Source organism: Dendropsophus ebraccatus, chromosome 8, assembly GCF_027789765.1.
Source record: "Dendropsophus ebraccatus isolate aDenEbr1 chromosome 8, aDenEbr1.pat, whole genome shotgun sequence".
In the NCBI taxonomy this organism is placed as follows: domain Eukaryota; kingdom Metazoa; phylum Chordata; class Amphibia; order Anura; family Hylidae; genus Dendropsophus; species Dendropsophus ebraccatus.
This window is the reverse complement of record NC_091461.1, coordinates 42,412,842-42,426,430: the sequence shown is the minus strand read 5'-3', so window position 1 is coordinate 42,426,430 and position 13,589 is coordinate 42,412,842. Positions and strand designations below refer to the sequence as shown.

The following is a 13,589-nucleotide window of genomic DNA, read 5'->3' as shown; positions in this document are numbered from 1 at the left end:
GGTTCAACAGTGACTTTACTTGAACATCAGGTACAATGGGTTACAGTCTTTTATCTGTGGAGTACATTCAAAATGGCCATCGGCCAGAGATGGTCAATTAAGATGACCCATCTCTCTCGTACACAATGAACTAAAAATACATCCACATACACCTAAATATATACAGTCTAATTTTAGTACCTGCCATCTTTTAACTGCTTTAGTGTGGGTTGTTAAAGGTTCGATTTGGAAGAACGCAAAATTATTGTCAAAGTTTGGCAAACTGAACTTTTAAAAAAGTTTGCCCATCTTTAGCCATGTTCTTTCACAAAGGGATGCTCATAGCTAGGCAGAAAAGCAGTAGCTTTTCGTCCAATAACCTGTTGAGGTAGATTAAACTGTCCTTTAGGAGCATTTCCCTGCGAGGGTAGGCAGCAATCCTTGGTACCAGTATCTGCACCAGTTAGTGTCTGACTCCAGTAAAGCCTGTAGCTGCATTGGCCACACTGAGACAACAACCAAAAAGACTTTTACCAGCAACCATAAAGTGTATCTACCATGAAAAAAAAATCAGAAGAGAGAAAGGTCAAGCATGTTGGGATTCAACATATCTAACAAGCCAGCGAGGTCTGTCAGCAGCTTTCTTCCCTATCCCCACTCATAATACATGAATGCCTAACCAAACCGAGTGGGCATGCGTATGTGATTATTAGGAGTAATAGTTGTCGGCCAAACTAGGGTGTCAGGTTTGCTGGGAGTAGTAGTTTTGCAATAGCTGGAGTGCCACACATTAGGGTCACTGGTGTAGTTGAATGTTGACCTCAGTGCAGGTATATGCTTTATTTTATGATTAGGACTCTGTAAAGAAAATACCCTCTGGGACTTGTCTGTACTTTGCAATTAACTAGAGCAATCCGGAACAATGCTCTATTAATAAATGGGAACAAAAAAAAATAGAATTGTCTACACAATATAAAATGCCACCATACACAAGAACCAATAAAACCAGTTTCAAGGTCTCCTGTATTGCAATATTCAATACAAAAGCCCAACTTCATATAACCTGTAGTGGCAGATTACAGCATCCACCTCTGTCCCTGGAGCCTGGCACTTGTGAGATAAACAAAGGTAACATGACACAGAGCAGCCTGTGACTCCTGTAATGATATACCTGAGAACGTGCATTTGAATAGGACGCTGCTGCTGTTAAGGTGGACTGGGAGAGTCATATATTCATACAATCTGATCCGATGCATCTTGCATATAAAGGAAATACTGTACTGGGAAAAATTGGAAAGTGGTTAAGAGTAGTCAATAGTGAGTAGTTGGTGATATGATGGTCAAACCTTTCTGTCTGATACAAAAATGGGGGTGGGGGGTGGGCTGTAGTTAACAAAATAAACACTTCTGATGGTTAGTATACCTGAAAAGCTTTGGGTGGTCCTTACTTTTGTTTAAAAAAGGGAGGACTGGGCATCTGCTATGATAACTATGCCAGTCAAGCTCTTTCTAGCCAGAAGCAAATGTTCAAAGAATTTATTTTTATTAATTAAAATAGTATATTGATGTAGAAATGCACCCAAAGTTTGTTGGCTATAAGTTTTTCTCAAGCTTTATTAAAGGGTAATTCAGCAAAAAAAAAACATTCTTTCAAATCAATTGGTGCTAGAAATTGTTATTATTAATTGACATTATGAAAATGTCTCAAGTCTTCCAACACTTATCAACTGCTATATGTCCTGCAGAAAGGACTGGAGAGCAGGAGAGGTTTTCTATGGAGATTTGCTACTGCTGTGGACAGAAAAACCACAGGACATGCAGCAGCTGAAAAGTACTGGAGGACTGGAATTTTTTTTTAATAGAAGTAAATTACAAATCTCTAACAATTTTTGGCACAAGATGATTTGAAAGAAAAAAAAAAAAATTGGTGACCTACCCCTTTAATACACCTGCTTTAGGTGAGTGTTTGTCCGACAGCTATGACAGACTCCCTTGACAACAGTTTATCTACTAGGGGAATAATAGATTTTGTGTAGGGTTTCTTAAAGGAGATATCTGAACAAGGTGATTTTTTTAAAAAATGGGGGGAGGGGGAGGTGTTAAAGAGGGGACCTGGGACATGATGTTCCAGGCGCACTCAACCAGTCAGCGGCTGTAGAAGGGTTTTTTTTTTTACATTTCTTAGAAATCTGACATTCTCTGTATTTCATGTCACAAATACACAAGGGAAAAAGGTATGACGAAAAACAATGGGGACACATTAATGTTATCAACTTGCAAAAGTTAAATATTAATAAAAATTCCGTCTACATTATCAGACAGGTGGAACAAAACTAACAGAAAAGTCCATACTGAATACGAAGCTGAAATGAATTATGCTGCCCTATTATAAGACATTTGCGGTATTATTATATATGTTTATGCATACAATGATAAGTATAACACACACACCTCCCTATCTGAGAATGGTTATTTTATATACAGTCACTTCAGTGAAACTTTTGTCGATCAGGCATATTTAGAGATCTACCTTAAGTACAATCGTCTGCCTTGGTCACATTACCAGTGGCGTGTTGCCAGCGAAAAAACACAGGAGAAGATCACCGAGAAATACATTAACAGAGATGCACCACAAGCACCACGAAGCAACAGTTTGCTGTATTCTCACAAAATCAGCTTCTTCACTGAAGTCAGCAGATGAAACCTACTCCCTGGTCCGTATGATACATTATTCCTGCTCCTAACGGGAAGGGAAACTTGATTTTCAGCGTTTACTGTCTGGCGTCTGCAACAGCCACAGATCCATTGATATTAACTTCTATAACAATGAACGAAAAAGATTCTGTATCCAGCCAGGATATCCCTGCTGTACTCCGTGCCTTGGGGACACTGGCTCTGGCGGCTGCCACGGCTGTAGCCATCAGATGGTTTATTTCACGTGACAAGATGGAAAAGGAGGAAAATTTAAAGCTCCAGAGCAACCAAGATCCAATAGAAGATGGACAATCCACAGGGGATGATCCAAAAGGAGATGAAGAGACAATGGGCAATAATAGAAAGGAACCTGAGGTCAGTGAAAAGCAAGGGATGGCAGCTATAGCATTTGACTGTTTTTCCCATGGACTATTGAAAAGTGACCCAGACACATCCTGCCCAAACAGTGATTATGGAAAAGAAGATAGGGAATGTCTGACTGATCGGAAAAGACCCATAGTCGACTTACCACCAGTATCCAATCAGCTTACCAATGTAGCAACTCTCAAGAATACTTCAAACAACTCATGGGAAATGGCAAATGTTAGTACCTTAGGATTACCTGCTGTCATTGTGGAGGATACAACAATTGATACCCAGAATCAAGTGTTTTCTAGCCGCTTCATACAAACATATGATAATACATCTTATGAAAGGTCACAGGATCTGCAACTCGACACTGGAATATCCACAAGCAATGGTGAGTGCACTGATGTGATAAATGTAAAATACTTAGAGGGTCAAGACCAGCTCACTGGTGATGAAGACCCAGTGCCTGCAATATGTTCAGTGCATAAGACTGGAGAGGTAGTGTTGGATGAAGACATATTTAATATGGATATCTGTGAATATAATAAAAATTTTAATTGTGATCCTGAGGTCAACATTGCAAATTATACTAAGGCCTGTGCCGATGATATAGGCGATATATCAAGGTCACTTAGTGATCTAGAAGGTAATGTCAAGGAACATCTGAGTAACAATGAGAACCTTATGAATACTCCTGCCCCAGACCTTCCTGAATCACAGGAGAATATAAAGGCTCTTCTAAGTCCACCTTCTCATGAAGTTCTCACAAGACGCCTTAATGATAAACAGCAGATAATCTGCACAATAAATAACATGGAGGATATTGTTCAGGCTGGAGATATTATACAGGAGGCTGAACACACCGCTGTAGTCTTATCCAGTGAAGACACTATACTGACAGATACACCTTATAAAAGCGAAAATTGCACATTGAAAGGCAACAATCATGTGACGTGCTCACAACAGGCAAGTATGGAGCACAAGATTTACATGACTTCTGAAGAAATACTGGAGGAAACCAATGAAAGCTTTAAGTCTTCTTCTATTTGCTCCATACCTGCTATTGGGCATGTTCCCCAAGAGCACATGACTGTTGAAGAGAAAAACAGGGAATTATTTTCATCAGTGGACATTCTACATAATAATCGTAATGGAAAACATGATAATCAGATTGCTGGTGGATCTCCACCTCATATGGAATTGTTGCACTTACCAGAGTGTGGTGCGAGGGATGAAATAACAATGAAAACTACAATGTATTATCATACCAACCATGTACTGCAATGGAATACTACAACTGTATATAAGTCTACAGAACATATTGACCCAATGTACCCCCTAAATATTAATGAAACTGGAAATTCAATTGCACCTTTACAAGAGAAAGATGGAGGTCAGTCTTCTATTGACAACAATGTTTTACTTTCTACTGAGAAACTAATGTCTTTGTGTAAAGAAAAAGAATATTGTGATGTGGAGGCTGATGTGGACAGTTCTAAATCCGACAGTGTAAAACCAGTACCTAGTACTATGACAAGGAATCTCTTATGTGGTCCCTCTACTCACAGCACATTTAGTTCAACAATGGTCACCAAGACCGAGACTCAAAGTATCGAATTAACAAGTACAGGAAAAGACAATGATGTAATGTACAACTGGCACAGACATGATGCCAAGTCTCTTACCTTGGACAATAATGAGTTCAGCTCCGGTGTGGTCACCACTAATGGATATTATCAGACACAAACAGACAACAACAACTTTGTTTTTTCTTCTGAAAAACATAACTTAGAGGAGTGCTTTGGTGCACATCAAAGGTCTGGGTTTTCCAAAGCCTTGTCGAACATTCTTCAGAGCTCTATGGGAGAATCCTCTTGTAGAAGTCCATCTTCCTGTAAAAACAATGACACTTCTCCATCTGTAAGGAAGGATACATTCAGAAGTGAGCTACAATGTCAGCAAACTATGCAAGCAATAAATATGGACTCTAATCTGTCGGAAGAAAACTGTCAGACTCAAACATTGGACCCTGCTGATTCCTTATGGTCTCCTGCTGAAAATCTTGAACAGATGACTCCTGATAACACGGACTCTGGCTACATTGATGCATCTTATGAACAAGGCTATTCTACATCTTATACACCAAGTCCCTCAGATGATGATCAAGAGAAACCATTAAAAACTACAGATCAGAATATACTGGGTACAATACAATCTAATGCTCAATCATTTTCCAGGGAAAGGATCATGTCCACTATTGCCGAAACTCCAGAGCTGATTTTACCAGAATACCAGTCAGTGTTCACTTCTGAAAGGAAGAAGCCTCTCATGACTAAGAGCTGTGATAACATATATTCTGGGCCTTCCTCTCAGGGATCGGCATTGAAGAACAAAGCTCAGAGCATGTTATGTTTGCTTACAGAATATTACACTACAAAGTTGCATTCTGCAGAAAATAGACCATTTGAAAAAGTTGCAAGAGGGTGTTTCATCCGTATTCCGAAGGGCTTTCAGAATATCCAAGAAGGAGTCAGATTCCAGCTAACTCTAGGGAACTGCCTGGAATTGCTAAAGTTAGCAAGAAAGAACAGTGTGCCCGAACTTCTAAAGGAGGTCTACTCACTAATAAGTGACAACTACTTACACGTGCTGAAGAATTCTGCTATTTATGGCCAGTTAACCTGCTTGGAGAGAGAGAAAATCCTTCGGCTAAGAATGAGAGGAAAATTATCTCTTTGTATCATTGAAACACAAAGTATATTTGGTTTGAACAAGAGTATCAGCTCTTCGGAAGACATGAATCTAGAGCAACCTAGAGTCCAGCTTTACTCACTAGATATGGAGTCAAACCAATGGAACCAAATCACTAATATTCCAGAAGAAGCCTGTCTAAAAGGTTGTAGTATCTGCTCCATGCATAACTACCTATTCATTGCAGGGGGCGTCCAAAATAGTAAAAACGGCTTACTATGTTCCAACAAACTATTTTGTTATAACCCTCTAACAGACATATGGACACAGCTCACACCAATGAACCAAGCAAGGTCCCAGCTGAAGCTAGTGGCACTTGATGGATATCTTTACGCCATCGGAGGAGAGTGTTTGCACACAATGGAAAGATACGATCCAAGATCTAACAAGTGGACCTTTGTAGCCCCCCTCCCAAAGGGCTCTTTTGCTGTGGCCCATGAAGCTGCAGCCTGTGGAGGAGAAATTTATATATCAGGAGGTCATTTATTTTACAGGCTATTAAAATACAACCCTGTTCGGGATCTATGGGAAGAATGTCCCTTCAATGCCAGCAGGGGGCGTTCCTGTGACATGGTAGCAGTTGGCCATATCCTTTATAGATTTGACATGCACAAGGATTCCTCCGTCCATATTTTCAAATACAACACCACTGCTAAGGTGTGGTCTGAATATACTACATACTTTCCAAACAGCAAGGTTCCCTTCAGATGTGCTGTATTAGAGGGAACGATCTATTGCTTAAACAGGGAGACGACTGCACGCTTTGCAATGGAAGAGGAAAAAGTAATATTTGAGTCAGCTATGTTCAGCAAAGTCCCCACTAAGGGGATAGGCTACCCGTGTCCCATTGTGTTGAGTCTTCAAGGATCATTGTCACAAACATGTGTATAAATGCGGGATACCACCATGTAATATTTCAGTGTATAGTTTTAGGCCTTCTGTATATAATCATATTCCCCCCCTTTATTCATATATAACTGGAAGAATCATGGTGGCCACCATTAGCAGTACTCATCCCATGTTCACTTCCCATAGAACTCGATAGGAAGTGTAAGCATCACCTTTTATGTCAGACACTGAATTAAGGTAATTGTAACCTTTAAATTCTGCTAGTTAGATATGATGATGGGTTATATATAATTTGGACACTGAAACTCTGTATAAGCTCACTGCAGTCCTACAAGTGTCTGGATTTGTCTCTACACCAGCTGTCCTTTGTGCAATTGGGATTATTTATTAACTCTATGTGATCTGAAATATTGTTTCCGTTATATGTTTTTGTTCTGTATTTATTAATAATAATAATAATAATAATAATAATAATACTGCCTCCTGTGTCTACAGATATGCAGTGCAAAAAGACTGTTACTCTTGGGGTGTTTGTATTGATATGGAATCAATAGGCTATACAATATATATATATATATATATATATATATATATATGTGTGTGTGTGTGTATATATATAATTTTAGGTACTTTCAACACGGTTAGATGAATGAGTGCTGGGCTGCACTAGAGGAAGGGCACGGAGCGGGGGCGCAGACCTAGCGGAGGCCCAGCATGACTAGGTTAGCTGGGAGTGTAGTTCAAGGGGTTAAGTGGGGCAGTAAGGGGTTACGTGTGAGCCAGTTGGGAGGGGGTGAGGGGTTTGAGGTCAAAAGTGCGGGAGTTGCTAGGTGAGTCACTTACCAACGGACGCGGTGTTATAGGAAGAGGTGGAGCTACAGTTCTTGCCGGACCAGATTCAGCCCGCCCGCCCGCCCTATTACAGGCTTTTGGTGTTCGGGTGTGGGCTTTGGTTGCTTTCCTTTGTCATGACAGCCTGCGGTAGGGAGGTCTTGCAGGGCACGTTAATGTAGTAATTCGGATGGGGACCCATAAGAGGGATGATACTCCCCGCTTGTTGTGGTGGATTGTGGAAAGAAAGTGGTGCAGTGCCAGGTGACAGATTTGTCAGCCCCTGAGTTGGCGCGGTGCGGCTGGGGGGATAGCCAGTAATACTGGTACTGCTGCAGGGTGCTCTGCCAGACCTCCCTAGACATAATGGGTTAACTGAATGTTATTGTTATTATTGTTCTTTATTTAATGTTTGTTAATTTTGGAAGCACTTTTAATAAAGAGGCTGTTATGGCCAATTTTTCCAATGTTAAAGAGGTGTCCTCAGTTTAATGGGTTAAAGGGGGGAGGGGGGGTGTGGAGTAAGGGGCTTAAGTGGGGGGTAGTGGTCGATAGGGGATGGACGAAGGGACTCAGCAATACCTTAAGTCATGGATTTTGAGAGGGGTTTCAGTGTTGATTTTTTTTAGCCATCGTTTGTTCAGTCCCTTTCTCTCATAGACATACATTATTTATCAGGAGCACATTTCCTGTTGGCATCACCTGAAATGTGTAGATTTTGAACCTGCACTACTCATGGTGATTTGGATTTTTCCTCATATATACAATAAATCTTTGGTGTGGACTTCAATGCCTGTTTTTACTTTGAAAGACATCAGTACCAACGTGATTTAAGAGGACCATCACCAAGGATGGATATGTTTACAGGAAGGATTTGTGCAATGTGGACATTAGAGCTGCTTCACAGTTACTGGGTGATCTAAGTTTAATGCTATTATTCTATATACATTGTATGTCTGCTGCATAGCCCATATTCACTGGGCCTGGCCCAGAGTGCAGATAAGTGGTGATACTGTAAGCATTGCTGCTTACACTCTGACATTCACTGGGTCTGGAGTTCTGCGGTTGTTCCAGCCAGAGTTCACTGAGCAGTGAGACATACAGTGTATGACAAGTGACATGGTGACAGGAGTTCCTGCTTCTCCACAGTAGGCAGCTATACTTAGCGGACAAATGCTTTTTCATTGGCTGATATTTTGCTTAGATCTTAAAATCATTGTCTACAGCACATCTCATATGTAAATTGGGGATGTGCTGTAAACAATAATGGACGTGAACAGCTTCACGAACAAAGATTAACAAAATCGTCATTCACAGTGAGTTTTCTGACAGTTTAAGGGTTCATTTACACAGAAAGATAATCTGACAGATTATCTGCCAAACATTTGAAGCCAAAACCAGGAACAGACTATAAACAGAGATCAGGTCATAAAGGAAAGCCTGAGATTTCTCCTCTTTTCAAATCCACTCCTGGCTTTGGCTTCAAATCTTTGGCAGATAATCTGTCAGATAATCCTTTTGTGTAAACGCACCATTAAAGGCCTGAGTCACTGACAATTTAGCTTCTGAAAAGTTTACTATGTATTGATGATCGTACACTCTTATGGGCATTTTATTTGCAGATTGTCTTTTCTTTTAATACATACATTTGCATATTTACTCTATAGTGTAGATAAAGGTTATTGTTTTTATCATAATCCTCCTTATGTTTATATTCTGCTGTGCTGCTATGAGCTTTCACTGCCATCTTGTGGTTGTTAATGCTTATTATAGCAGTACAAAAAACTACACAAGAAGGAAGAAGGCCCCTTTCAGCTGCAATAAATGGTTTGGTAATTATACTTATGGACAATAATTTCCAGGATTTCAGGGTAATGCGCAGTGTCTCATAGTGAAATAAAGTTAAACCACAGACTTGAATTTAACTTATATTTGTACTGAGAATGTATTGTGTTACACATTTATTTTGACCATTGTAGTTTTATGATGTCTTCTTGGTTTCCTCTAACATATCTTTCCACTTTTTCTCTATTTCTTCTTTGCATTGCAAGAAACTTTCTTCTAATCTTTTCAATTGATCGACCAGAGCAGGATCACTACGGGTCACTACCATTTCATACACCATCCAGGTAGTTTTATCTAATGAGAAAAAAAGCACAAAGTAAAGCGCTGGATAACCCCTTTAAAAGACACTGTAATGAGCGCCAATCCCACTGATCCATACTCGTATGTGGCCACAGATGGACGAACGCTTTTAGCTCTCACAACATGTCAGTTTCAGTAACTGTTTAAAAAATCCTATTGGTTTATTGGCTACATTTTGACTGCAGGCTCTACACTTTGGGCAGCATAGGAAGGGATGAATTACGGCATCCCTTTACTTTCTCCCTGACGAAAGATAAGCTAAGATAGATAGATAGATAGATAGATAGATAGAGCAAGATAGCTCTAAAATAGCTTGCACATCTTATCTAAAATAAGCTTTGTGTCTGTAGTGGCATCTTACTAGCTAAGGCCATGTTCCCACTATGTAAGACATCGACCGTTCCCGGTGTCAGACAAAATCATCCTGGCCGATGATCTTTACTGCCGCTGAATTCAGATGCGGGCGCATCAGTGCACGCCCACATCCGAATTCTTTGCTGCTCACAATGGAGCGTGCTGACGGGGCCGCACACTCCATTGTGAGCACTGACAGGTTTTCTATGGTCGCTATTCAATGAATAGCAGCCACAGAAAACTGACATGTCAGTTTTTTGCGGCACTGCTAGGGATCCCGGGCAGAGTGTATATCATGGGGGACGTTTACGAAGTGTCCACCCAAGGCATATGCCAGGGAGAAGCTGCAGACTCGCCCCTTTACCCTGGCGTACGCCTTTCGTATGCCCTGCTGCGCCTCTTAGTGAATCCTTTTGGGGGAAAGGGGGCGGGGCCTAATCTAAGACTAGCGTACTTGTATACCGGTCTCCATAACCCCCCAATTCCCCCCCCCCCCCCCGCCCGTGTGTATACACTCTGGCCGGAATTCTATGCTTACACATACAACATGTGTGCTGTATAAATCCCGGCCGTTTTTGCAATTTGCAACAACGGACGTGATTTCTACAACACATACGTTGTGTGAACATATCCTAAAGCTGTGTTCATACCTATGCTGTATTTTTGGTTGCTATTGTTTCCTATTTGGTGGACACAAAAAGTGCTCAACTGACCCTTATGACTTTAAAAGGGAACTATCAGCAGGTTAGACAAATCTAACCTGCTGATAGCCCCCTATTTCACAGGAGATGCTAAGGAGGAAGATATGTGTCTTACTTTCCTCCTCAGCGCCATTCCTGTGCTGTTAGTAAAGTGTAATCCTCGGTCCGGGCCACCATTATGAGCAATGCCCCATAACACTGAGCCAGCCCGCTCCTTCTAATTATAATCAATGGAGCAGGCAAGTGTGGCGCTATGGGGGGGGGGGGGGGGCAGTGCTCCTAGCGGTGTTTCGGACCAAGGATTACACTGCCAATTGCATGGGAACAGCTTTGAGGAGGAAGGTGAGAGACATAACTTCCTCCTCTGCATCCTTTGCACTATAGGGACATATCAACAGGTTAGATTTTTCTGCAGATAGTCCCCTTTAATAGTGATCATCAGGTTTGTCTGAGGTATCTGGCATTTTACAATATTCCTCAGCAGACTGTATTATTTTGTCCAGTATATTTGATAGAACCTGTGACAGAGGCACCCAACAAACTAGGTGTGTACTTAGCCTCATAAAGTCCTGTAACTACAGCAGCATCTAAAAGCATTATTTATAGCGTGAGAGCGAAAGAAGGATTTTGATCCTACCCGATATCTTTTCCATTTGCTCTATCATATTTTCCAGATCCTTGTTAAGATCCTTTAATTTCTTAGAAACACCTTCACAGGTGTCGTTGTCTGAGTTTGCTTCTGCCATCTAGATAGAAAAAAAAATCCCTTGAAGTCAGCGCTGACTATACAAGTAATACACTAATGTCTGCTATATTGTATTTTTTCCCATTACCCGAGAAAGTCAGACTCATCTGTAATACCCAAAGCTTCAAATGTTGCCTCAAAACTTATATTTTCAGGCAGGCTTATCAGGCTCCCTAACTCACCTCCCCCCAAATCAATGGGATTTTTCAAAATAGCCCCCCACCACCACATTGAGGGGGAGGGGGCAGCTCTGCACACATGCCCTTAGTGGAGAAAGGGCTTATGAAGAAGAACCACCAACATCTCCCCCCATAAAAAGTTTACTTGTTTAGAGGAAATAATACACATGATGCAACCAGAAGGTGGCAGTATAAGAAAGAGAAAGAATAAACACAACTCAAAACTTTGGGGTCTGAGGCTGTGTATGGGAGCTGTGCCTGTGACAGGAGGCCCTGGAAGTATACAGAGGTGGTTGCTATATACTGACGTTGTGGCTGTCATTATATGGTGACTGTACTAGTATATGGTGGTACTCACTATATGAGGGTGGTCACTATCTTGAGACTGTAGCTGTATATGGGGACTGTGCTTTCATATGGAAGTTATTGCTGTGTATCAATGATGCCACTGTCACTACATGGGAGTTGTAATTCTATTATTAAGGCTCTTGATACATATGGACCAACGTTTTGACTATAATTATAACTATACTATATATAGTTGTATATATAGTTGATGTTGTTATCATGAAATGGGGTCTGTGAGTGTATACGGAGGTTATGGCTGTATATTGGAGTAGTGGCTGGCACAATGGTTGTATATGAAGGTTGTGGCTTATATTATTGGGGCTTTGGTTGTATATGGAGCTTTCAGTTGCATGTTATTGTAATGACGGCACCAAAATAGAGACTATGGTTGTATATGGAGCTTATTGCTGTGTATAGATATAGTGGTTGGGTATGGTAATTGTACATGAAGTTTATTGCTGCATATTGATATAGTGACTGCCACTATATGAGGTCTTTGATTGTATATAGTGGCTATTGCTATATATCGATAGAGGCAGCTATCACTATATGGGAACTGTTGTTGTACAGGGAGGATATTGCTTTATATATTATAGATTTCATAGTATGGAGGCTTTGGATCTACAGTACATAGAGGCTGTGGATGTCAATGTAGCATGTGGAGGCCATGATTGTATATGGATGTATACCGATTACTATTGTGTCTGTCGCTATATGGAGGCTGTAGATATATATGGAGGTTGTAATTGTCACTATATGGGGTCTGTGATTGAGTATGGATGTTATGGGGGTCACAATACAGTTTTATATGGAGGTTGCGGTGGAGGGCCTTAATATACATGAATATGGAAGTTGCTGTTGTCACTACATGGGGGATATCACTGTATGTAGGATTGTGGTAATATATGGGGGACAGTGAAGGGTATATCACAACACAAATAACAGCAAGCCATTATACTTCTTATTATATTGTCCTTTATAGTGAAGTTTTGTTGTCTGTTCCTCTCAGAGAGTGCTCCTGCTCTCAGACTCCTCAGCGCTGGCTCCTCGGCCTCCTCTGTCTCTCAGTAACTGCCACCTCATCCACCGCACGGCTGGGTTGTCATGGTAACGTCATGAGGCCCGGCTGCTATTTACTGACATTCACCTGACCATTTACTTTTTCTCTCACTCATGTCAAATCCTATATATAAAATAGTAAAAGAAAAATCTTGATTTCTATTGTGTCCCTTATTTCAGAAATGATGTATTCATAGTAAACATACGATAGATAATAGAATGATACATAGTGACGCATGCAGGAGTGTAGCAATGGCGGATACAGAGGTATTAGGCAAAGAACGCTCCAAATTCTTCAGATCGCGTTTACACGGGCAAAAGAAGGGATGTAAAAAATGGGTCAAAAACATTGTTGTCTCACTGCTTAAAACCATGCTCCACTGACTTCAATAAGAGCCGGGAAAAAAGGCTGGAAAGAAGTAACTTGTCACTTCTATTCAGTTCAGTTCAGTGCTGAAACTGCCATTGAGATCAATAGGAGCTTCAGGGACACCCCCTACCCCCCATGGTAGTGTATTGGGCCTAGAAACTTCAAGTTATGTTTTGGGTGTAAAATATTTTCACATATATAGAGAACTTCCTTTC

At 40.9% G+C, this 13,589-nt stretch overlaps 2 protein-coding genes across 2 annotated transcripts; one reads left to right on the top strand and one right to left on the bottom strand.

Annotated features, from left to right (window-relative positions):
* Window positions 1-2,514: 2,514 nt before the first annotated feature.
* Window positions 2,515-7,382, top strand: LOC138799303 (uncharacterized). The gene has a single exon (XM_069980275.1). It carries the CDS (start codon window positions 2,806-2,808, stop codon window positions 6,682-6,684), a length of 3,879 nt encoding a protein of 1,292 aa, XP_069836376.1. The 5' UTR covers window positions 2,515-2,805; the 3' UTR covers window positions 6,685-7,382.
* Window positions 7,383-9,388: 2,006 nt separating this feature from the next.
* Window positions 9,389-13,054, bottom strand: SYCE3 (synaptonemal complex central element protein 3). Its single transcript, XM_069979056.1, has 3 exons — window positions 12,904-13,054; window positions 11,311-11,419; window positions 9,389-9,612 (listed from the first exon to the last, which is right to left on the bottom strand). The coding sequence occupies exons 2-3, from the start codon at window positions 11,417-11,419 to the stop codon at window positions 9,455-9,457; spliced, it is 267 nt and encodes an 88-aa protein (XP_069835157.1). The 5' UTR covers window positions 12,904-13,054; the 3' UTR covers window positions 9,389-9,454.
* Between the last annotated feature and the right edge of the window lie 535 nt (window positions 13,055-13,589).

Excerpts from the sequence above, each read along its gene's own strand:
- LOC138799303 (XM_069980275.1), top strand. The coding sequence starts at position 2,806 with ATGAACGAAAAAGATTCTGTATCCAGCCAGGATATCCCTGCTGTACTC.
- SYCE3 (XM_069979056.1), bottom strand. The coding sequence starts at position 11,419 with ATGGCAGAAGCAAACTCAGACAACGACACCTGTGAAGGTGTTTCTAAG. Across the intron at positions 9,613-11,310 it reads GCAAATGGAAAAGATATCGG|ATAAAACTACCTGGATGGTG; the intron begins GTAGGATCAAAA and ends TTTTCTCATTAG.